The sequence below is a fragment of the Bactrocera dorsalis genome, chromosome 2 (assembly GCF_023373825.1).
Source record: "Bactrocera dorsalis isolate Fly_Bdor chromosome 2, ASM2337382v1, whole genome shotgun sequence".
NCBI classification, from domain to species: Eukaryota; Metazoa; Arthropoda; class Insecta; order Diptera; family Tephritidae; genus Bactrocera; species Bactrocera dorsalis.
This window is the reverse complement of record NC_064304.1, coordinates 100328743-100352597: the sequence shown is the minus strand read 5'-3', so window position 1 is coordinate 100352597 and position 23855 is coordinate 100328743. Positions and strand designations below refer to the sequence as shown.

At 34.0% G+C, this 23855-nt stretch overlaps 7 protein-coding genes across 18 annotated transcripts in view; 4 read left to right on the top strand and 3 right to left on the bottom strand.

The window, feature by feature from the left end:
- LOC105226065 (leucine-rich repeat-containing protein 15) overlaps nt 1-8816 on the top strand; it is a 130112-nt gene extending 121296 nt beyond the window's left edge. For 4 of the 5 annotated variants that reach the window (XM_049447099.1, XM_049447097.1, XM_049447101.1 and 1 more), the window contains one exon: nt 3665-8816. In XM_049447099.1, coding sequence (XP_049303056.1) covers nt 3665-5039 — 1375 coding nt within the window. In that variant the 3' untranslated portion in view covers nt 5040-8816. Of the gene's footprint in view, nt 1-1769; nt 2166-3664 lie in introns of those variants that run through there. The other variant, XM_049447100.1, reaches the window with a different exon arrangement.
- Nucleotides 8817-9580: 764 nt separating this feature from the next.
- On the top strand, nt 9581-12392 carry LOC105226067 (kynurenine aminotransferase). 6 transcript variants are annotated; one of them, XM_011204824.3, is made up of 6 exons: nt 9581-9681; nt 10709-10878; nt 10946-11096; nt 11162-11398; nt 11464-12061; nt 12121-12392. In XM_011204824.3, the coding sequence occupies exons 1-6, from the start codon at nt 9619-9621 to the stop codon at nt 12336-12338; spliced, it is 1437 nt and encodes a 478-aa protein (XP_011203126.2). In that variant the 5' UTR covers nt 9581-9618; the 3' UTR covers nt 12339-12392. The 6 variants fall into 6 exon arrangements, with proteins under 6 accessions (XP_011203126.2, XP_011203131.2, XP_011203128.2 ...); XM_011204829.4 differs by having other exon boundaries at nt 9668-9808; XM_011204826.3 differs by lacking the exon at nt 9581-9681 and adding an exon at nt 9688-9891.
- LOC105226066 (cytochrome c oxidase subunit 5A, mitochondrial) lies at nt 12382-13104 on the bottom strand. The gene has a single exon (XM_011204823.4). The coding sequence runs from the start codon at nt 12877-12879 to the stop codon at nt 12430-12432; it is 450 nt and encodes a 149-aa protein (XP_011203125.1). The 5' UTR covers nt 12880-13104; the 3' UTR covers nt 12382-12429.
- A 148-nt stretch (nt 13105-13252) lies between these two features.
- On the bottom strand, nt 13253-14140 carry LOC105226068 (cytochrome c oxidase subunit 5A, mitochondrial). The gene is made up of 2 exons (XM_011204831.4): nt 13984-14140; nt 13253-13884 (listed from the first exon to the last, which is right to left on the bottom strand). The coding sequence occupies exon 2, from the start codon at nt 13879-13881 to the stop codon at nt 13429-13431; it is 453 nt and encodes a 150-aa protein (XP_011203133.2). The 5' UTR covers nt 13882-13884; nt 13984-14140; the 3' UTR covers nt 13253-13428.
- Nucleotides 14141-14411: 271 nt separating this feature from the next.
- Nucleotides 14412-16384, top strand: LOC105226070 (uncharacterized protein CG16817). Its single transcript, XM_011204832.4, has 5 exons — nt 14412-14589; nt 15356-15442; nt 15516-15666; nt 15869-15974; nt 16041-16384. The coding sequence occupies exons 1-5, from the start codon at nt 14573-14575 to the stop codon at nt 16232-16234; spliced, it is 555 nt and encodes a 184-aa protein (XP_011203134.1). The 5' UTR covers nt 14412-14572; the 3' UTR covers nt 16235-16384.
- Nucleotides 16385-16551: 167 nt separating this feature from the next.
- On the top strand, nt 16552-19413 carry LOC105226072 (nucleoside diphosphate kinase 7). The gene is made up of 9 exons (XM_011204836.4): nt 16552-17710; nt 17771-17878; nt 17963-18129; nt 18187-18345; nt 18429-18636; nt 18706-18805; nt 18880-19013; nt 19084-19197; nt 19258-19413. Exons 1-9 carry the CDS (start codon nt 17708-17710, stop codon nt 19393-19395), a joined length of 1131 nt encoding a protein of 376 aa, XP_011203138.1. The 5' UTR covers nt 16552-17707; the 3' UTR covers nt 19396-19413.
- LOC105226071 (solute carrier family 15 member 2) lies at nt 19385-23524 on the bottom strand. Of its 3 annotated transcripts, none has more exons than XM_011204833.4 (11): nt 23368-23524; nt 22880-23130; nt 21939-22151; nt 21290-21518; nt 20924-21198; nt 20648-20856; nt 20425-20553; nt 20184-20363; nt 19923-20033; nt 19757-19864; nt 19385-19703 (listed from the first exon to the last, which is right to left on the bottom strand). In XM_011204833.4, exons 2-11 carry the CDS (start codon nt 22911-22913, stop codon nt 19491-19493), a joined length of 1701 nt encoding a protein of 566 aa, XP_011203135.2. In that variant the 5' UTR covers nt 22914-23130; nt 23368-23524; the 3' UTR covers nt 19385-19490. The 3 variants fall into 3 exon arrangements, with proteins under 3 accessions (XP_011203135.2, XP_029405944.2, XP_029405945.2); XM_029550084.2 differs by having other exon boundaries at nt 23264-23502; XM_029550085.2 differs by lacking the exon at nt 22880-23130 and having other exon boundaries at nt 23368-23511.
- Nucleotides 23525-23855: the final 331 nt, after the last annotated feature.

The following is a 23855-nucleotide window of genomic DNA, read 5'->3' as shown; positions in this document are numbered from 1 at the left end:
ACCTACTATACATACTACATATGCGCGTATATATATATGTGTGTATATTTGCATACAGTCACTCACATTAGTGAGTGGGATAGTGTTTTTTTTTGCAGTGCTACCCAATTCATAGGACTATACCATAAAGAAGCCCAGTAGGTATAAAAAACTTAAAGTTAGGAAAAAAGCTTCGCCAATAGAAAAGCTCAAAGAATTTTTTCCAGATTCATTCAGTTTGTATACTCTGTACACGATATATACAATTTGCCACGAAGCTTGTAGCACCCAAAAGCACACTTCGGAGATCTCATAAAGTATATATATACATGAACTGCGTTACGAGCTGAGTCGATTTGGCCATGTACGTCTCTAACTTGTCTCTGAGTTTTTGAGATATCGGTCTGAACTTTGCACACGTCAATAACTCCCCAAGAATTTGCTTATTTGTCGGAACTGCCGATATCGGATCACTGTGGTATGCAACGGGGTTTTCAATACGCACGCTGCAAAAGTAGACCAACAGGGACAGCAAACGACACCATATTTTTCCCGCTCTTTTGCCATTTCTCTTCAGTAATGTTTGCCATTTCATCATGGAAAGATACACGACTCAATAACGACTCGAAATTATTAAAATTTACTACCGAAATTTCATAGTCAGTGGCCTCAACTTTAAGATCGCTACGTCTAATTTATGGTCGTCATAATCGTCCTTTCAGATCAACAATTGAGGTTTTAGTGAAAAAATTAGAATCCACAGGCGCAGTGCAAAATGTTCTCGTGTCAATGAGACAAAAAAGTGTCCGTAGTTTCGAAAATATTGCTTCCACTAGTGCATCAATTGAGGAAGACCCAAATCAGTCCTTCACACGTCTTTCACACGTCGTTCTCAAGCGTTGGGCATCTCTGTGACATCGTTGAGGCGAATTTTGCGAAAAAATCTTGGCCTACATCCTTACAAGATCAAATTGAACTGAAGATACTTGACCACCAGAATCTTCGTATGTTCGTGAATTGGGCTAAGCAACAACTTGTCAACATTGATTCATTGACAACCACGTTTGGTGAACGTGTTATCTCACAAAATGGCCGCCTCAGCCGTGCGATTTGACGCTGTTGGCTATTTTCTGTGGGGCTACGTCAAGTCTATGATCTATGCCAAGAAACAAACAACGATTGATGAACTTCGTACTAATGTGGAGCGTGAAATTGCAGCAGTATCGACCGATTTACACTTGAAAACCGTCGACGATAGGGTTCAGCGTCTAGACTTTTGCAAGCGTGCTGTGGTGGCCATGCAAAAAATATCAAGTTCCAACATAATGTACTTCGAATGTACTTTCAGAGGAATAAGGAATTTCATTGATATCGTATCCCCCATTTTTATTTGCTCTCTTATTGAAAACCCCGTTAGCTGACATACAAACTGAATAGTTCTGGTATGAAAAACTTTTGGATTTGACAAGGTATCTTCAAGAATTTTGACATGGATTATTATGCAACACCTATCTACAATCTTCGAAGAATTCGTTTAGATGGAACAACTATGTAACAATTAAAATTTCCTGCCGGGCAGCTATAATTTGTAGGTGAAATTGGTTTCAAAGTCGTTCAACCAATTTAAGCCAGCATTCATTCATTTGAGACCTTGTAGTATATGTATATGCGCATATATACTTGTAAAGTACACATATCTATATACATAAAATGTTGACGTACTGAAATGAAGCCCGATAATCATAAATCTCCAAGCTTTTGCTCATAAATTTTTGAGTTGCAGAAAATGCTCTGTATAGCAAAGAAATTGAAGCACAGCGAATAAGAACAATTGGGCACAACATGCAGGCATTTACCATAGATGAAGTGACAACGGCACAAGCAACAAATATTGGTTAGCATTGAAAGTCGAAGTCGAGCCTCAACCTTTTTTTGATCAACTTTACCCTCAACTTGATTGGTTGCTCCGGTTGCATGCATGCAGCAGCACATATAGAGGCCTCTTGATAATACTGTATGAATGGATCTTGATATTGTGCATGAATGGGACAAAGTGTGCATGTAGTGGTTGCAATTTGCGTGAAAACTTGTTTCAAGTACCACAACTACCCAGATTATTTAAGCCAATAACGCACTGTTCAAACAAGGGTGGCGAATAATCTAGGGTACGCGCTAATGCTTAATAGGTAATACAAAATAACTGAGAATTCTGTCAAAAATACTATATTTTCAATTATCCGAAGTTATCATTTCACTATTTTTCTTAGAAAAAAAATTTAATTTTTTAATATTGCGTTGTCGAAAAAATATTTTCGTATTTCTAATGAAACTTCAACTTATTATTTTTCATATTTTTATAATGAACTTTAATGAATCAAACAATCGACCACTTTTTGCCATTTTTCCGCTAGGGACATTATTCCATCAGTGTAAAACTTTTCTGATTTCTCGGCGAAAAACTGCGACAAGTAATTTTCACAGGCTTCTCTTGAAGCCTACTTTACTCCATTAAGGGAGTTCTGCATTGACCGAAACAAATGGTAGTCCGATGGTGCAAGGTCAGAGCTATGTGGTGGATGCATCAATACTTGATAGCCAAGCTTTCCCAGTTTTTGCTGAGTCATCAAAGATGTGTGTAGTCTAGCACTGTCTTGATGACGACGAAGCCTTTTCTGTTGATCAGTTTTACCCATTTTTTCGATACCTTGCTTCAATCTTACGAGTATCAGTTGTTGAGAGTAAAATGTAGAATCAATCGTTCGACCAGACTGAAGCAGCCCATAGTGGATGATTCCTTTCTAATCTCATCAAACACACAACATAACATTTCGAGACGTTAATCCTGGCTTTGCGCCCATTTGTTGAGCTTCACCACGCTTGAACTATGATCTTTTTCGCACATTATTGTTGTATTTGATCCACTTTTCATCTCCCGTTACCATTCGCTTCACAAATGGTTCGATGTCATTTCGTTTCAACAAAGAATCGCTGATATTAATTCGGTCCATTAAATTTTTCACAGACAATTCATGTGGTACCCAAACATCGAGCTTCCTATTGTAGCTAACCTTTTTTAAATGGTTCAAAACCATTTGATGATGAATGTTAAGACCCTTAGCGATTTCATGACAGCTTATGTGATGGTCTTGGTCAATCTTTTCCATAATTTCAACGTTAAGTCGACTAGAGCGAGGTGCATCTGTCACATCGAAACTTCCAGAACAGAAGCGAGTGTGGTGTTACATGAACTGATACAGCATCGTGTCCGTAAACTTCACAAATTTCACTGGTGGCTTGCGTGGCATTCTTCATTTTGTTATACAAAATTTTAAAATATAGCGAATTTCTTCATTATTTTCACTTATTTTTGAACAGGTGTAACTTTTTTTCAACTTGCCCGAATTTAACTTTTTTTGTTGGTTAAATGAAGCTTAAAATCTCACCTTTCCAACACTATATGGTATGGCACAATGTGATTGGTAGCACTGGAGATATATGACTGCAACGACATCTACTGACAAAATACGAAAAGACTTTTTCGACTAGCCAATATTTCACCCATAGAGTCTATTAAGACATTCGTCTAAAATTTTATATTTATTAAATGTTTCTCAAAATTAAATTAGCTTAATAAATTGTCTGCATATCAAATAAATTTACATATTTTTCTTACCTACCGTTGCAGCATCTACCAGTACCACCTAACTTTACCCCAGCTGCGAAACCCACCCACCATAAACCGCACAAGAATGAGTACTTCCGCTAGCATAAAGTCACAGCTGCTGCTTTACGCGCTGCTCACCATCACCTGCTTGTGCGTCACGGCACAGTTACCCGCGACAGGCTCTTCAAATTGTGGACCCAATTTTCCACCGGCCTGCCTTTGTGGACGCGAGCTCTACGAGGGCAGCATCAGTTACATCGTGAACTGCACGAATACGGGCATTCATAACACCAGCGTGCTCGAGTTCATGCCGGACGAGGTGGAAATTTTAATATTCACCGGCAATATTGTGCCCGAACTACCATGGAATGTATTCGGCTCGATTAATGACTACAAAAATCTGAAGATCGTCGATATGAGCAATAATCACATACGTGAAATACGCGGTAAATCTTATCATCACGTGCAAAATGTGGAGCGTTTGATTTTGAATCACAACAACTTGAGCATTTCACGCGAAGATGACGAAGTCAATCACCACCATCCACGTGTGTTTTCGAATTTCCTAAATTTGCAAAGTTTACACCTGACCGACGCGTTCGCTGATAATAGTTCGCCACAGCTAAGTGAAGATTTACATGATATTTTCGTAAACAGTCAGCTGAACAAGTTGCAGAAATTGCATTTGGAGCAAAACGAAATCACACACTTCAAGGATCGCAATGTCTTCTGTGATCTGCCGAGTCTGCGCGATTTACACTTGGGTGACAATCTACTCAAAGATATCAATTTCGAGGTGCGTTGCTTGAAAAATTTGCGCTTTCTCGATTTGGAGCGCAACAAATTCGAATATGTGAAGACGCACGACATGATGCTACTCAACGAACTGGAGACGCGCAGCGATCGCACCACCAATCTCATTGTCGACTTCAATCTCAATCCATTCCTTTGTGACTGCAAAATCAGCTCCTTTCATACCTGGATACTGTCGACAAATGTAACGGTACGCAATAAGAATACGCTAATGTGCTATCACAACGATGTCGAGCCACTACCGATCATGGAGCTGAATATGGACGGCTGTGCGGCAGCGGTAGCGGCTGCAGCCATGATGTTCAACACCGCTACAGATGCGCACTATGGCGGCAACGGCATGGAGCAGAGCATAGGCGAAGATAGCACGGCAGCCGGACGGCCGCACATGAATCAGCACACAGTGACACTTATCTTCCTGCTGATTGTTTTGAGCATGATTTTGCTGGGGCTGGTGGTGGCGCTGGTCTATGTGAGTCGTGAGCGCATTAAGTACATGATAACGCCGGTGTTCGATAATGTTGCCAAGAAGGTGCAATACACATCGATCAAAGACGAGGATTGTCCGGAAGTGTATGTATAAGGCGCGCAAAGCGCTGCGTAAAAATCGAAAAAAAGAAAAACAAACGAGCGCTAAAAGCAACGAAAGGCCATAATTGACAGTCAACAATGACAAGCGACAAGCATGACAGTTTGGGAGCTGGTGTGGTGATTGAGAAAAATATTAAAACCACCAATTAGTAGATAACACAGTTCGATTGCCGCTGTCGGGCAGTTTAAACAGCGATAGCGTGGATTTTTTACTAATATAAAATTGAATTTGTGCCATTTAAAGACAAGAAATCAAACAAAAAAGACGCAATGAGTGTAGTTGTAGAAATTATAATACATACATGTATGTTAAGTGCAGCTGGCGCATGTAATAGCGTTAGATAGAAATGTTATTTGAAATATGTATGCATGTGTGGAGTAGCAGTGTCACAGGAATTGCTGAAAGCCAACGTCTAACAAATATGTATATGTAGATATATATACACGCACATACAAACATAGACATTAGTTTATAACCAAACTACATACACATACATACAAACATAGTAGATATTTAATATTTTCACAGCAGAACATGAACATATCACAGCAGCATTTGTAAACAGCAAAACTTATATAATTAAAGATAATGAACAATAAGCTCAATAGAAAGAATATACTACAATTTATTATAAGTACTTTACTAATTTCAAGCGTGTATTGCTGTATTTAAGTTTTAAAGTTAAGTGTAGTGACCTACGTGCAATTCTAAAAGAGATGTTAGGCATTTTGTCTTTTGAAAATATTTTTATTAAAAAAAATTATAAAAAAAAAACACTACAACAAAAGTATGTAGCTATTTTTAATTAAAACTAATAATTTAATTATTAATTTCATATAAATGCAAATAAACGCTGAAAAATGAAAAAAAACGCGAAACGGAGACGTAACTTATACTATACTACATTGGCTGTCAAACTGCAGAAATTTTACATTTTTATTGTATTTTCACACACATACATACATGCTTATGACAGTGCCACACACAGTTATACCCACTTCTGACACAATTTAAATTATGCGCATTTCACAAAAAATATATTTTAACGCTTGGCGATAATTATTTTTAATATTTTCAACTAGACGACGATTTTACAGCTCGTCAAAACACAAAGCAATAAGGGGTTACATGGGTTTCCTTGGGTAAAAAACAGGCTTTTTTCAACAATTTTTTGTCAAATAAAAAATAAAATATTTTATTAGAATTTTTTATTATTACAAACATACACTATTGGCAAAGAAATTTCTGAAATTTTTGAAAAAAAATATTTTTAACTCGGCCATTTCGACGCTATTTCCGGTGAACCCTCGGAAAAAGATGCGCCTGCGTTGGCAGTTTAACTCCTTAGAGAATCATCCAAAGTGAAGAAATAACGTGTTTTAATTCAAACCTTAACTTAAAACTTGGACGAAGGAATAAAAAATTAAATTTTTGTCAGACATTTTTCCAAAAAAAAATATAAAAATTCGCGACATTTTTTTTTTCAAATAATCCTTCGTCCAAATCATTGGAAATTGTATCTCAAAGACCTGTATAAAATTTCATGAAGATCGTTTGAGTACTTCTCGAGAAATCTTGTCAACTGGCTTCAAAAACAAAGTTTCGAGAAACGCGTTTAAAGACAACTCGCTTTGCCTAGCTAACTTCGAGCGCACAAGTTCTCAAGGCTGTAACTCCGAAACCATAATTCGGATCTTGAAAATTTAGAACAATATTCTAGAGGTGTTTTAAAATTCATAAAATACAATAAAAAAATCGATTTTTGAAATCCGTAAAGTCATGTAACCCCTAAACTTTTATCACACCAACTTTGGTAACACTGGCCGACACGATTTTTGGGTCTGACTTTAGCATGTTTAATTTCAATTTCTTATACAAAAAAAGTAAGCAGACAATCTTTGTTTAATTAAGGAGTTATATACAGTTAGAAGACCGAAAAAAGCGATTTTTATTGATCTTTTCTGAGAAAACTTTAAATTTATTGATCCAAAAATATGTACACATATTATGGTACCTTTAAACTGTATTTTAAGACTTAGTGTTAGTAAAAATATTTATTTGGAAAGGAACTACAGCTGAACTCCGAGAACTCCTCTCAAAAACGACGTGCGGTGACCACTATATCTCTGAACTGCATCCACTGTAATTAAAAAACCAAACAGATTTCGTTAGAGTAATGTTAAATCTAATTTAAGGTATAAGCAATATAACTTTTTGTGTACAAAATGGCGGTTTTTCAAAAAAAAAATAGATTTTTGACAAAAATTTCGGTCTTAAATTGTTTATAAAAAAATATTTATCGGTGAGAAAAAATCTAAAAGATCTTCGTTTAATTAGTCGTTTTCGAGTAAAGTTGATCACCGACTTTGAAAACAACATTTTAAGAACAACGCGTTTAAAGTTTTGCCTTGTACTTCTTAGCACTCTGAAACTCCTTTTCAAATTTGCGTATAATTTCGAAAATATTCACCAGAATGATATGAAATTTTCTGTGTGTATATATATACAATATAAAAAGTCGATTTTTTGAAAATTCTAGCTGCATATAATCCCTTCAGCATCTTCAATTTCAGTTTCTTATACACCAAAAATAAGGAGACCATTTCTGTTCGATTAAAGCTTGCTATTGTAGACACTTTTTTCATATTTCTTTTATGTTCATATAGGCAAATCAGGCAAAAGCAAACTTTAACAGCTAATTATTTAATTACATTTTTTTTAATTATTTATTTAATTATAATTTTTTTGTTTAAAATTTTTTTTTAGCTTTTTCTTAATTTAATTCCAATGCTTTTCAAACTCTAGAACTAGGATTTAAGCATGAATAATTTCAAAGTACATACTTGTATATAGAAAATGTGCCGATAAAATTTCAAATATGTTATAATTCCAGCAGATATCACAGCAGATGCCACATGTCTTTGTAATATAGAAAAAAAAATCGAAATAAGCACTTTGACAGTTTTTTTATAGAGATCAAAATATGCATAATATTTTTCTAATTTTTTAATACTTTGTATTTATTGAAAATTAATACATAACCGTTTTTAATTAAACAAAAATCGCTGTAACTTCGGGCTCGAACACATTTGAATTAAATCATACATTAGTGATATCTGTGATTTAAGTTACATAGCATTAGTTCTTTAAAAATCACTAAAAAACAATGGCATGAAAAGAAGAGGAAGAGCATGAAAATTGAGAAGAAAAGTTGAAATAAAATTACAAAAAGTCGAAAGAAAACTATTACATGCGAAAAGAAACACAAATGCAAACAGAAAAATGCTTGTGTACTTATACAAATGTGCGATATTCGGAACTAAATATACATACAAACATACATATATCTACAAATAAAGCATATTAAAAGTCAATTTACAGAAATGTAAGAAACCGATGTTTTGTAGCATTTATGTCTTACACTGTTAGGAATTAGTTAAGATGTTTTTAAAATCAAATGCACACACATTTAAACTAACATTTTACATAGCATATTTTTGCAAAAGCATTAATTACAAATTAACTTATACATATTTAAATTTTTATTATAAACCACATTGTATTTTCTTAACACAATTTATTTGAATTGTTTATAATTAATAATGAATATACTTTCATACTTATGTACACATACGTGCGTATTGCATATACGTGTGTGTTTTATTATAGCATTAAGAAATTGTTAATAACAAAAATGTTCTTTTCCGAAATGAACTTCATTTTTTTATAAGAAAACACAATAAAAGAGGATTATGTAAAAATGAAAAATGTATTTTATTAAAGAAACTATACGAGTATCAAGCATATATAATGTTATAGGTGACATGATGCGATGTAGTAAGATGGGAAACTGGCTGTTAGCTGGTTCTATAAAAGAAAATCAGCCACGGTGCCTGGTCAGTGCTTAGGTGACTGTCACGCCGCGGTGTGATGTGATTTAACAGTCATAATGAAATCTCGCGGGAAGCTGGGTGTTAGCTGGCTCTATAAAAGAAACCGGCACGGTGCCTGGTCAGTGCTTAGGTGACTCTCGCGCCGCGATGTGATGTACTTAGGAAAATCACGCGCAGCAATGCATGTAAGCAGCAAGACAGCTATCTGCTATAGTGACACAACCTGAACAATTTCTTCAAAGATTGCATATTTCCTTAAATAATAACCCTTGTTAAATTTCATGAAGATATCTCGTCAAATAAGGAAGCTTTTCATGCGAGCACTTGAATCCGAACGTTCAGTTTGTATCACAGTTATGTGCTTAGTACTCGATATATGTAGGTGCTTACCAAGAATGATAGAACTATCATTCTTGGGTGCTTACGACAAATGAGCAGCTTCTGGGGAGAAAAGGATGTATGGAAAGTTTTACTCCATGGCAAACTTAATATACCCTATTCTGGGTATAAAAACCAAAAAATAACAAATAGAGTATAACAGAAATGGTTTATGTAAATCTGATGCGATTATTTTTCCACAGGGTGTGCCAAGAAATTCAGAAATACAACACTGGGTATTTTCATCCGTAAAAATGTATAAAACATGACATTGACAGTTCAGCCATAAATAGAGCAAAATGTTAGCTAGTGCGCATGAGCAATTCGGAAAATTTTTCTTTTGCTATTTTTTGATAATACTTGTAAATATCACTTTCATACATAACTTTTCACAACATCTTTTTAAAAAATTTCTGTTTAATATACCAAGCTAATTTCTTAACTTATGTACAGAAATAGTATATTATGAGCGTGGGATTATGATTTGCAGTGAGCACGACAGTGATTTCATTTGTTTACGTGAATGTTTATGATTTTTACTGGACAAGCAACAGCTTGTAGCACAGTAGAAAGTTTGTATATTTTATTTGTACATATGTATATACATGTACATATATATGTATAAATATTAAAATAGGGACAGAAAGTGGTGTTTTCTAAAATTTTATGTGGCCAATTTGTCTAGTTACTGTAGCGAGACATAAAGAAAATCAAACGTTGAAATGTGAATATTGAATGCAAATTTTCAAAAAGCGTTTGTTTGGAAGCTTCATAGTTCAATAAATGCTAATGTTGATCTGCTGACCTTGAACCAAAATTCGCCTCTTATTGAATTTGATTACTGCTTAATAAAATGCATCAGTAGCTGTTTTGTACATTTGGCTTAAACGAGTTCTCTATTTTTCATGCCCTAGCACAATCATATGCCTACAAACTTATTGAAAACTATATAAAAGTCTTCTTAAAACTATCTACCTTTTCATTTTATGGAAAGATCAGTTCATTGTTTTGCTGTGTCATTTCTGTATGAATATGTATACGAAGTGCCGGTATGAATTATGCAACATGTATACAGAATAGAATATACGTTTTTGTATTTAGTCAAGAGTAACAGCTCGCAAGTTTCGCACACAATTTCATACTTAACCAATAAACCAATTGCATTTATTTACTGTGATCTTAAAATATTTACTCCAATGTAATTAATCGTAGATTCGTAAAAATAAATATATAGTACATTTATATTTCCTCTTATGACTATGACTATTAATTATACCGCCGCTTATCTTCAGATCACTGTCAATCTTCATATTAGCGCACTGATAATATTTTTGCTCAGTATTATCTCTTGTGACTTTCGGCATAAAAGTGTTATTTTAAAAATTTCAGATGCTCATTCTTCCCTCACGCATTTTGTGCCAACAAACGCGGCAATTACGAAGTAAACAAAATATTATAAGTACTGCTGTCCACAATTTACAACAAAGGGAACAATCTAGCATTGCCATGGAAAAATTCGGTCTGCCCAAACGTTTGCAGGGCGGCAAACCAAGTGTTTGGTTAGTTAAAAATTATAACAAATGTAATATTAACAAATAAAAATGTAACAAATTGTATAATTTGCAGGAATGAGTACATTGCATTAGCCATGCAATACAAACCCCTCAATTTAGGGCAGGGATTTCCAGACGAACTTCCACCATCTTATGTTACGGATGCCTTAGCGGATATAGCGAAAAGCGACAATCCTATGCTGCAACAATATACACGTGGTTATGTTAGTGGCAAAATTCTCTTCTTCTCGTATTTGTTCTAATAAGTTATACGATTTATCTTTCACAGGGTCATGTAAGGCTCGTGCAAGCTTTGAGTAAACTTTACTCAGGATTAGTGAAGCGTGAGATAAATCCGCTCAGCGAAATTCTTATAACATCGGGCGCATACGAAGCACTCTATTCGGCTATAATGGGTCATGTTGATGATGGAGACGAAGTAATTATCATTGAGCCATTTTTTGATTGCTATGAGCCTATGGTGAAAATGGCAGGTGGTGTGCCACGTTTCATAGCACTAAAACCGGTAAATCAAATAATAATTATTAAATTATGACTCCTAAATGCATGTTTTACGTTGATGTATCCTAGAATAAATCAAATGGTACTGTGAGTTCTGCCGACTGGGTGCTGGACGATGCCGAACTTGAACAGCTTTTCAATAATAAAACTAAAATGATTATCCTCAACACACCGCACAACCCAATTGGAAAGGTGTTCCATCGTGAAGAGTTAGAACGCATTGCTGCTCTATGTCGTAAATGGAATGTTTTGTGCCTATCAGATGAGGTCTATGAGTGGCTGGTTTACGATGATGCTAAGCATATTCGTATTTGTACTTTACCCGATATGTGGGAACGTACCATAACAATTGGTTCGGCCGGCAAAACATTTTCAGTAACTGGCTGGAAAATCGGTTGGGCCTATGGACCAGCTAACTTAATTACCAATTTACAACTTGTACATCAAAACTCAGTGTACACGTGCCCTACTCCAATACAAGAGGCAGTAGCACGAGGCTTTGAGTTAGAGCTAACGCGGCTGGAATCTCCTGATTGTTATTTCAATAGTTTGCCACAAGAATTAAAGGTGAAAAGAGACTTCATGGCGAAATTTTTGCAGGACGCAGGCCTGAAGCCTACAATACCCGAGGGTGGCTACTTCATGCTAGCTGATTGGAGTAAATTGGGTATACTATTCCAAACTATCAATTATTATACAAAATTTATAAAGAACACTCAATTTCAGGTAACAAAATTGATTTAAGTTCGGAGGTTGATCAACATTTGGATTATAAATTCACTAAATGGATGACAAGAAATATGGGCTTGCAAGGAATACCTCCAAGTGCATTTTACGGTGAAGCTCATAAAAACCTTGGTGAAAATTTTGTACGTTATTGCTTTATCAAAAAGCAGGAAAACTTGGAAAAGGCAGCAGAACTCCTTAAAAAGTGGAAATCTTAAAGCCTTATAATGTAAATATAAATATTAAAAACTACACGTCATATAATGATATAATTTTGTTTTAATTATCACATAAACTGAATATGTTAGTTTACATATCAAATACCGATTTTACAGCCAACTCTGGCTTATCGTAATTCAATTCCTCCGGAGTTGGAATGCCAAGTTCGTACAGTGTTGGACGTATGTGACCTAATAAGTATGGATATATTTGGTCTACCTTATCGCCACATCTATCCTTGCATGCTTCCAACCACCTGATAGCTAGAGCTATGTCGTTCACACGGCGACAAGCACGTAATGCAGCTTCAATTACTCTTGGGTCGGGAATCACATCACTTCCCAAAATGTCATTCATGCCTTGGCGTAAATCCCAACCATCAATTTCGCAACGGTTAAAAAAATCTTCAAAACGTTTTGTAAAAATGTGTTCCGGCTCTTCTTCGTGCATATGCATACAATTACGGGATATTATCAAAGTAGGTAGCCGTTGTGAAGATCGCAAAGTCTTGACAAAACCAAAGTACATGGAACGCAACATTTTCGTTTTGTATACAATACTAAATTAAAATCGACAAATGTAAGTTTTTTAAGCACAAGTGACGTAAAAAACCTTGAAAGCTAGTGATTAAACAAATAAATTGCATTGCAAGTATGTATGAAGAAAAAATTCATTTGGGTTTCCAGATAACACTATACTAGATATGATAATAAAAATAAGTTATATAGAAATTAAATGTGATTTAAAATTTCTCGACTTTAATTAAATTCAACTGTGGTTCCATATTTTTTATACCAACTATTTCTAACCTCAATTCAACAGCTGTTTTTACTCTGCTATCAACACACTAGTAAAACAATTGCACACACCAAAAATCGGATGGCTGTATTGATTACGCAACAAAGAACACAAATTTCTAGTTTTTCGCACTGTTGGCTAGTTTTTGATCCAGCACATTTTATTGATCGGATGAACATGTTACTCATTAATGTAAATAATTGCAGCACTTTTTACCTTAAACATTTTTTTTATTTCGCTTAAACGTATATTACCTTAAGCATGATTCTAACTAAATGAATGGGAGGCAATTTACATATCGTAAACTGATTTCAATGCCAACTCAGGTTTATCATAACTTAATTCTTCTGGAGTTGGAATGCCCAATTCATCTAAGGTGGGGCGAATGTTTTGGATGAGGTATGGGTAGATGGTGCTCTTCTGGTCACCGCACTTGTCTTTGCAGCCTTCCAACCACCTAATAGCCAAAGCAATGTCGTTAACACGACGGCAGGCACGCAGACCAGCATCAATTATTGCGGGTTCTGGTACTAAATCCATGCCCAGCAAATCATTCATGCCTTTACGAATTTCCCAACCGTCAATATCCTTGCGATTGAAGAAATCTTGGAAACGTTTGTTGAAAACTTCTTCATTTTCTTCGCCGTGAGAAGCACGTACTGAGCCGACTGTGGCAACGCGACCAGATAGGCCCATTGCTCCACGCAGCACGTTAGCAACTTGTCCAGAAGCGACACGCAACATTTTCTATGAAATTTATTAAATTAATTAAGATTTTCCAATTATAAATTGAATCAAAGATTTTATAATGTATTGGTTAAGTAATAAATGTATTGCTAGTAGTACCTTTTTTATTAGCGAACAAGACGACGAGTAATTATTCACAAGACGTCAAATATCTTTATAGGAAGGCACCTATCAAATAAATTTGACAATAGTTTTGAGCGAGCAGAGAACGTGAGCGAGTACAGAAATGTGTGCAAAATCAACCTACACAAGTAGAGGTCGCTACTTTATATAACATTTATAAATAAGCAATTTAACATATTTAGATTAAGTAAACTATTCTTACGAACTTGGATATACACAAAATTATATTTATTCCTATATTTGCACAAGTTTTGAATTCAATATCCTTTGAAATAAATTTAAGATAAGCTGTTGCTTTCAAAGTAATATCAGTCAAGATACAACTCTTTTTCTCTTCTTCTTGTTTTTGTACTTTTCACAATATTCATCGTACTTCACAAAGAGGAACGAGTAAATTTTTTTTTATTCTTTCCATTCGTCTTTTTTTACGGGTGCGAGTAGTTGAACGTGATTTGGTGATTATTTTTCGTCTATCACAAGTAAATTTACACACAAAATAAAATATATTTATCTCAGTGAAGAACGGCGTTGACCGCAAAGGAGTCTTAATATATATTCAGAAAATATGTCGGAAACAACGGGGTAAGTGTATAAAATAAATTTGTAGCGATATCGGCAGGCGTATCATAGAGATGCACATATCTTCAACCGCTGTGTATATGTATAAAGAACAACAAGCACAGCGTTAGCGGCGAAGACAATGGCGTTTATAGTAGTAATAATGGCCGTGATTCCGGCATCCAAAGACCATTTTTTAATACCACGAGGCACGATGTTCACTGCATTCTAATATCCAAAGGTCTGAATCTACTTTTTTGAATCATATGCTGCAAAGCTTTCCGCAAATTCATTAAACATATTATAGGTTATGTTGAGTAGGAATTTCTCGAATGAACCAAAATATGCCGTTCGGCATTTATACATATCTTATGAATTTGGATATTGCTTTGTACATTATCAAAAAAATATTTTTTTACTGTTTTCAACATTTATTACATATTTATAGGATTTAATTGTATTACTGCAAAAATAAGCGAATTAAAGTTAGGTTATGGTGACGCTCTCATATAGATTTTGTAGAACTATGTGTACAATGATTTGCTAGATAGCTAATCGTTGAAAAAAAATATTTAACTGAGTTATGATTAAAGTTCATAATTATTTCAGACTCAGACTAAACAATTTTTGGTTGTAATATATTATTGTGTTATGCGCTTAGTAAGACTTTTTCGCATATAAAAATTGGTTTCAGTATATGTATAATACTGTATTAAAACTATAATTTCATTATACGATAGAGTTTATTATCTAATTAGTGTCTTTATACCTTTTTTTCTAAATCTCACAGAACAGTATATCCTCCAGTCTCTTGGGCCCAGCGTAACGATCTGCTTTATGTCATAATTGATGTGGAGTGCATCAATATCGAACATAAGTAAGTATACATTTATATTTTAAATTTAAGTGGATATTTTAGTTATACAAAACACGTTCGTTTTAATTTATAGAGTGACAGAGAATAGCTTCACTTTCAAGGGCGTTAACGCTCTAGACGCAACCAAAAAATACGAAGTTACACTCAATTTCCTACATCCTGTGGATCCCGAAAGAGTGACGAGTAAGAACATTGGCAGATGTTTGGAGTTCACTATTTATAAGGTACATAAATTTTAATTTTATTTAGGGTATTCACCATGTATCATAACGCCTCATAAAATCATAAACTTTTACACTTGTTTAAAAAAATCGTTGTTGGATTGAATACAAAAATGAGTTACAATTACAATTCTATGTTATCGGTTCGTTATAACTTTATGAGACTAAAATACTTATACTCGAATTATTTACTTGCAAATTACAGAAAGAAGCAGGACCCTACTGGCCCTCTCTTACCAACGATAAAATCAAATTGCACTTTTTGAAAGCAAATTTTACTAAGTGGAAAAATGAGTCGGATGAAGAGGATGGTATGTATTAAAAGTACTTCTACTAACGAAGCCATAAATTAACAAATATTTAAAAAAAAATTTCAGAGGGCGAGCCAGAACCTCCGTTCAATAATCTCTTCAATTCATCTTGGAATAAGAAATTCGACGATTTAGGTCTAGAAGAAGACGACTCAGACGATGATATTCCCAGCTTAACTAAAAACGACGAGGATTCTTCAGATGAAGATAAGGAGAAGGGAGAAGAAGAGAAACCAGCACCTGACGCTGAGAATAAATAGTTTAATAAATTGTTAAACACTTGAATAACGTAGTGCAGAAAATATGGAACTTAAGAGATGATCACAAAAAGAAACTCCAAACTAAACATAAGAATCCCTATTATTATAAATAAACTATTTTTCCAAACGATTGGAAAGGAAAAAAATCAATTACACTGCGAAGTCATTTCAGAATCATCAGTATGCTGATTGATGTTAAAACTTTAATAATTGTATTGTTTTTTTTTCGAGATGCTCGTATACTCAGATAGAATTATAAGCCAGAAGAATGTACACCGTACAGTAGTTAGTCATGGGGCTTACATACCTACATTATTACATGCATATATATTCACACCAGAGAACGTTTATTATAAATGTTTGTTTTTCCTATAAATAAACGAGATAGCAATTTATCGACCGAAATTTCGATATGAATATTTTAAATTTTACATATAAATACGAGATCAACGGATGAGTTCGCTTACGGGGAGCGAGCTAATAATATTTAGTAATAGCAGCGGAAAATGGTAGGAATAATACAGAACGTGATTGAATGTTAATAATATTAAAACTTCATTTAATTATAGACAGTACCGAAACAATATTTAACGAAAGCACTACACATTATACCTAATCTACAAAACAAATTATGTCATGTTGCTAATCAATCAATTTATTTATATTAAACACATATTCTATGCAACTTTTCTATATCTGCTAAAATGGGTCGGAATAAAAGAGTATGTTAAATTGTGTAAAGCAAAGGCTTCAAGGATAAATAAACGTTATTTATCGAATATAGTGTTTCAATTACATACGGTTGAGGTAAAAGCGAACTATGGTTTAACATTTAAGCCTAGAGGCTGCTTGTTGTGGTGCTAGTTCTTCCTCAAGTATGAATGTGAGTCAGTATGTAATTTTGGTCGAAACTCTATTTTTCAGTTTTTATTAATATTCTCTTTGAAATAATTATTCATTGACTCACCGTAGGTGGGTTCTGGGTGTCTCATTAAGGATCATTTTTAGTTTTCACTTTTAATTTTTGTGTTTAAACTACACCGAACAATCACTAATAACTAGTTACTCGTTACTTTTCACGGTATAACAACGAGATGTTTATTTAAAACTATTTTATATAAAATTACACTTTTTGATTAAAAAAAAGCTAGCAACATTGTCGAAATCTAAGCCTGTACAACGGTTTGGATCACTTCCAACCGTACTAAAATATAAAACTACTGAACTTAAAACAGTAAAATTTATTTAACTAAATACTTAACTCGAATTCACTGAATATTCTTGGAGTTGCACACACAAAACTGTGAAATTTGAGTGCAACTGTATTAATAATTATGCTAACTGGTTGCCGGGAAACCAAAATCAAATATAAATAAATAAGAATCTGTCGAAAATTTGTACAGAAACTATACCTTTTATTTCTTTTACAATAGCTTTATTATAAAAAAACGTGAGAAAACGTAGTTGTTGTAAATGGTATGTTTCTAAATTATGTTAATAGAACTCAGCTTTAATCTTTGATATTTATTACCAAAGGCTTTCAATCGTCGTCTGTCCTTTATAGCAGAATGGTACCAAGAGGAGGCAGCAATTATACGTACTTTCACTATATGTTTTTTTCCAACGGGTAATGCAATAGAAGTGGTAAGTTTGTTAACTGAGAGCTTAAATAATGATAATTTATCGTATATACTTAATTGATGTCCTTATGATTTTATTTTGTTTTAGTATGATCAGCAACACAAACGGACCTTTCTCCGACGTACTAAAATGCCGGAACTCTCTGAACGCGATTTTTTCATAGGATCAAAAATCAACATCTTTGGAAGGCAATTTGATATCGTTGACTATGCCGATGACATAACAAAGAACACACTCGACAAATATCGTAAAAAGTAACTATACAAATATTTGTTGTGACCACATAATAATCCATTATATCAATTTGATAGAACTTTTCTGCTTTTAAAAAATATCTGCATTCAACAATTGGGTCCCCTGCTTTGTGCTCTCATTGATTCTAATTTTAGCATAAACAGAGCTCTAATGGTACAATTCACACCCGAGCAAGTGAAGCAATTCTTGAGCAATAAACGTAATGTTGAAGCATCGTAAGTTTTTGTTTTTTTTTTAGTTACAAAAAACTTTTTTGCATTCATTATTTATTAATATCGCTACTTAATTAATAAATTAGGAGCATGCTGATGAATCAGTTAATCGGCGGCCCTTCAATGGGTTTCGAAGTGATCGCTGATAATGCAGTACAAAAAATGAAATTATGCAAAGAACAAAGTAAAGAATGTTCCAATGATAACACGGTTGCTGCTCTTGTTACTTTATTCGAACGGGAAGAAACTCGCATAGGTATATACTGTCCCCAAGATGAGGAAGAGGCCGAACAGGTACATTATAAGAAATCTAACGAGTTCAGAAATTCTATTGATATCTTTCGAAATATAAATCTCTTGCAGGACCTTAATTTCTTTTTTAATCCCAAAAATGGTTTGCAAGCCACATTACGTTTAAAAAATTCGACATTAGGCATCATTAAACCGCATTGTATTAAAGATGGTTTGTGTATTTTATGCATTACATAGCAAATATGAGTGCTTAAAAACAACAACATTGTTATGACATCCTTACAGGTAATTTAGGACGAATCATATCGGAAATTACCAGTAATGGATTCAAAATCACTGGACTGCGTATGAATTTAATGGAGCGAGTGAATTGTGAAGAATTTTTCGAAGTATATCGTGGAATATTGCCGGAATATATTGTAAGAATATTGATACCATATAGCAATCCAATTATATTTACAAAATAATATTTTTATCATCATTTCAAAGCCTATGGTGGCACAGCTCGCGAGCGGCGTGAGTTTGGCATTGGAAATCGTTGCGGCAGATGAAAACAAAAACAGCTATGAGGAGTTCAGACAGTTTTGTGGTCCAATGGATCCCGTAAGTTGTTACTTACGAAAATCCACAGTATTTATTATAATAACTACTTTTTGTTTGCAGGAAATTGCTAAAATGTTACGTCCGCATACCTTACGTGCCAAGTTTGGTGTCAGTAAAACCTTAAATGCGGTTCATTGCACTGATTTGCCGGATGATACAATTTTGGAATTGCAATATATCTTCAAAATTTTAGATTAGTAATATTTTATATTAAAATTTAACATGAATTTGTACAAATAAATAAGTTAGGCCATTTAACTATTTCGAATATATGATAATTACAACTTTTATGCTTAAACACTTGTTCTGCGACTACTTGTGCTTGCAGCGCTTGTATTGGGTTCCTCATACTTCTGTGCCAAATGTTGCGTACGAATCAGCATATTATCATTCGTATTGTTTGTAAACAAATATCCAGTCTCTTGTAGGACATAATCATAAGCCAACATGGCAAATACTATTATGGAAATAAACATTATGACAGCATAGAAAAAGTACTCGTTGCTCTGAAATAAGTGTTTAGGAAGTAAAAGTAATTGTTATTTTGTTGTTAAATTACCTGTGAAACAAACATATTTAACTGGGTTAATATCACCACAATGAGATTTCCAAAAGCATTGTTAATGAACCATGCGGCAGTGACCACTGATTTCATTGAAGCAGGCGCCTGTAAATAATACATATTTATTGTTTTATCAAGTAAACATAAAAGCGACTAAGCAAACCTGTGTAAATGCAAACTTCAAGCCGGGTATAGATAATAGTAATTCGCCAAGCATCAGTAACAAAAACTGTGGAATTTGCCAAGCAATATTTACAGAACGATAAGGTTGACTCTAAAATGTTAAAACGAAAACAATGTAGTATATGTATGACAATATTTAAATTATAGGAATTAATTGTTTTCCTTATCTAAATATATTATATCAGGAATTATTTGTTTTGAATATGTATTAATTTGAATATAATGAAACTAACCAACTTACATTAATATATTCTTGCAAGACGCCGGCACAAATAAAAGAGAGCGCTGAGCACACGCCACCAGCAGTAACGCTATGCAAAGGCTTAACCTCTCTACCAAATAAACGACGAATGCATGGCGTGCACATATATTGCCACAAAGGTATAAGTATAAAAAGCAAAATAGGACCCATCGCTTTAGCCTGTAAAAATAATTACGAATTTTGATATAAACTACATATGAGCATTATATGATATAACTACCTGATCTGGTTGTATTGTTATCATATCGGCTACCGTCATATTCATCATTGAAGCCTGAAATGTCCAACTGGAATCTTGTTGGGCCAGTAGCGCGAAATATACCGGTAATGGCATGAAAAGTTTACAGATCTGAAAGTATTTTTTTTTTATTAAAATATAAATTGTAATATATGTATGTACATAATACGTATAAAGTGTAATAATATAGATAACAGATTGACACCTTTAAAACTCTGCCAACGTCTTTTATAAAATCCTCATCATATTTGCCTACTGCATATTGCAGCCAATAGGTGCGTGGTTGCTCATTTTGATTCTCGTTACGCCACTTTACAACCAAGGCGTGTTTAATACAACCACACAATTTTATAAGTATATTTTCCTCAGCAAGTTTCTCAGCTTTGTAATAAAATTTACCGAGATTGAAGATTGCTGTAAACAAGAATGTAGAAATTTTAACATTTATTTGGTTGAAAATTGTTGAAACGAAAAAACATACACCAGGAAATCGCAAAGGACAAGCCTAACATTCCAAAAACCGCCGGGTAGCAGTCGGTCTTCCCAAAGCATTGTGATTTGGCTCGCACTAATGGTGGTACAATTTTACTCAGCAGTATACCAAAATAGTAAACAAAGTAATACAATGAAAAGTATTCAGCCAAACGAGTGGTCTGCTCGGGCAGCTTGAATTGTTGCGCGCCCAAAGAGGTTATGCAAGCGCGTATTGAACCATTGCCTATGGCTATAAATAACAAGGATACCGATACTAGGAAACTGCAAATAAAATGATTTCATTATAGGAGTATAATACGCATATTTATGTATAAATATATCCAAAGGAGTGCGTGTGTACTTTTTGACTTACATCAAGGATATTCCTACTGCGGGCATAACCGTCAAAATTAGCAATATCCAACCGGTAGCGTAGAGTATGCAAAAGTATGAAATTGTGCGCACATTTCCAAAATAACTGTCAGCTAATATGGCACCGAATATCGGACAAAATTGACCAAAGAAATTGAAAATATGCAACATAATCGTTGCAAAGCCTTCGCTAAAGTAGAGGTCATCACGTATATATAAAACTAAGACAGCTAAAAAATGAGAAAATATATTAAAAGCTTGATATATTATTAATTAAAACAACTTTATAACTTGAACAGGGTATATTAAGTTTAACACGAAATTTGTAATTTGTATAATTCAATGAACTTTTGTCACAAAGGTTAGTAATCCAATTCCAATCTGAAATTGATAATAGTTTTTTTTTTGAGGTACAAAACTCATTCCTTCAAACGATGCTTAACAATTTTCTAAAATCAAATTAAGCTTTTGAATCAGTAAATAATTATGCATACTATATGTACATAAGAATGTGCAAATAAACATAAGCAACTGCATATATTAATATAAACATTAGTGATACTGGTATGCACAACAGTAACAACATGTTTCAGTATTTAACGTATACATACATATGCACATTCTCTTCATATATAAAAATATTTACTCACTTCTAATACCATTTGCGGCAAACGCTTCAAAAAATTTTGTCGTAAGCAAAAAAATAACGGCCAATGGGTACTTATATTTAATCGGCGGTAACGTTGTTGTTAGTCCATATTTTAATGAGAGCCTCCTATCATATTTTCGCAGATATGTGCTTGGATCGGGCTGTATATCATCCTCTGATATCGATGTAGTTGACTCAAAGAGTGCAGGAAGTGCTGAAATATTTGCAATTAACGTTTATTAATTTAAAAGATGCTTATTCCTTAAATAATTTCTTATTTATTACACTATTTTTGCATGGATATTTATAATATTTAAATTTTAAAGCCGGTTCGTATACGATAACAGTATACAGCATGTTTTCGGAGGCTTAGCTTAAGTCAATACACGTGTGTGTATGTATTCGCTTGTTTATGCAAGAATTTCAGAAAAGAACAGTTAGCGTCGCTTAACAAATTACATTGACCTATAATATTATTATATTTTTTTGTTTCTTGATTATCGTAATTAATTACTTAATTATCAATCTTTGCATCCAGAAAATAAAAAAAAATTGAGAGTGAGCTTTACGAATACACAAATGTCAAAACGCGTAAACAGTGTATGTGACAGAAAGGATGTACATGAATATAAACATTACTGACAGTTTCCGGTTTTTTAATCAGCTTTAAGGAAACTCATACTATCCGGATATTGAAAAGACCTCTCTGTGAAATCTCTAGATTTTAATTAGTTGTGTTCTTGACTTTTCATATATCGTAAATATAGCGAAGTATTTATTTTATTTAACTTTATCTTTTACTGTCAGCACAGTTAAGCCATGAAAACTCCCACTCTTTTAAAATTACGTTGTTAAGATTATATAATCTTCACAGTTTGTTATGTTCATGTGTGTTTTAACAATCTTTCAGTTACATACAAATTTATAAGCCGAGGCACTTACTCTCTTCGCTGACGATCTGTGAAGCGCGAAACATTGTGTCCTTTGGTATTTATACTTTTAGTGCGTGCATCAACAGGTAGACTTTCTGTCTTCTATATACATAATATACATATACATATGTAATGCTGATTAAGATGGAATCTGAGCGCTTTGTTGGTTGGTTGGCCTTTAAATGTGGCGGAAAAGCTACGGCGGTGGGTGGTTGCGGTTGCTGTGGTATTTAATCAAATACCGCAATTATTTTGTTTTGCCTGAATGAAATATGTATGTATGCATGTAATTTTTGTGTGTATTTGCAAACAGTTTGTACTAATTTTTGTGTTTTTTACATAAGTCGATTTTGTTTTCTGAAAAATTAAGGGTCTAATACCACCAGTTTATTACTGTATTATTATTTAAACATAATTTTTTTTATAATTCCAACACAATGCATAACTTTTCGCTCTCAATTTCATTCTTTTCACTTTATTTAAACCATTTCCACATACCGTTTTCAACCGTCTACGAACGCGCCTAACTTAACACTGACTGACTTGCTGTTGGCGGTTGCAAATAAGCCGCTTGATTGCGGTGTCTGATGCTATACCAAAGTGTCTAGCTTCGGCAGTGTTTCAGTCTAGTTGTCGGTAAACTGAAGCTTCATTATCAGCAAGTCGTTGCATTCGTTTTCGTTTCAGCTGCACTTTTTCATACGTAATCTGCCTGCAGTCATTTTTTACTAATTAATGTGCATCTGTATGTGAATGTAGAGCATTTAACAGATTACCAAGAATTAACCGAACACCTCTCTGTACGTTGCGATTAGAAGATCGGTCTTTCCTCAGCGTCTAAATAGGTAAAACTATAATTTTAATCTTATCTCACTATACAAGCATAGTAAGCAAAGTAATAACATTTAGACTGTAGATCTTCTTATCAAATGCTTTATTTGTAGTTCATCTTACCCGATGCATAACACATGCACATGTACATATGT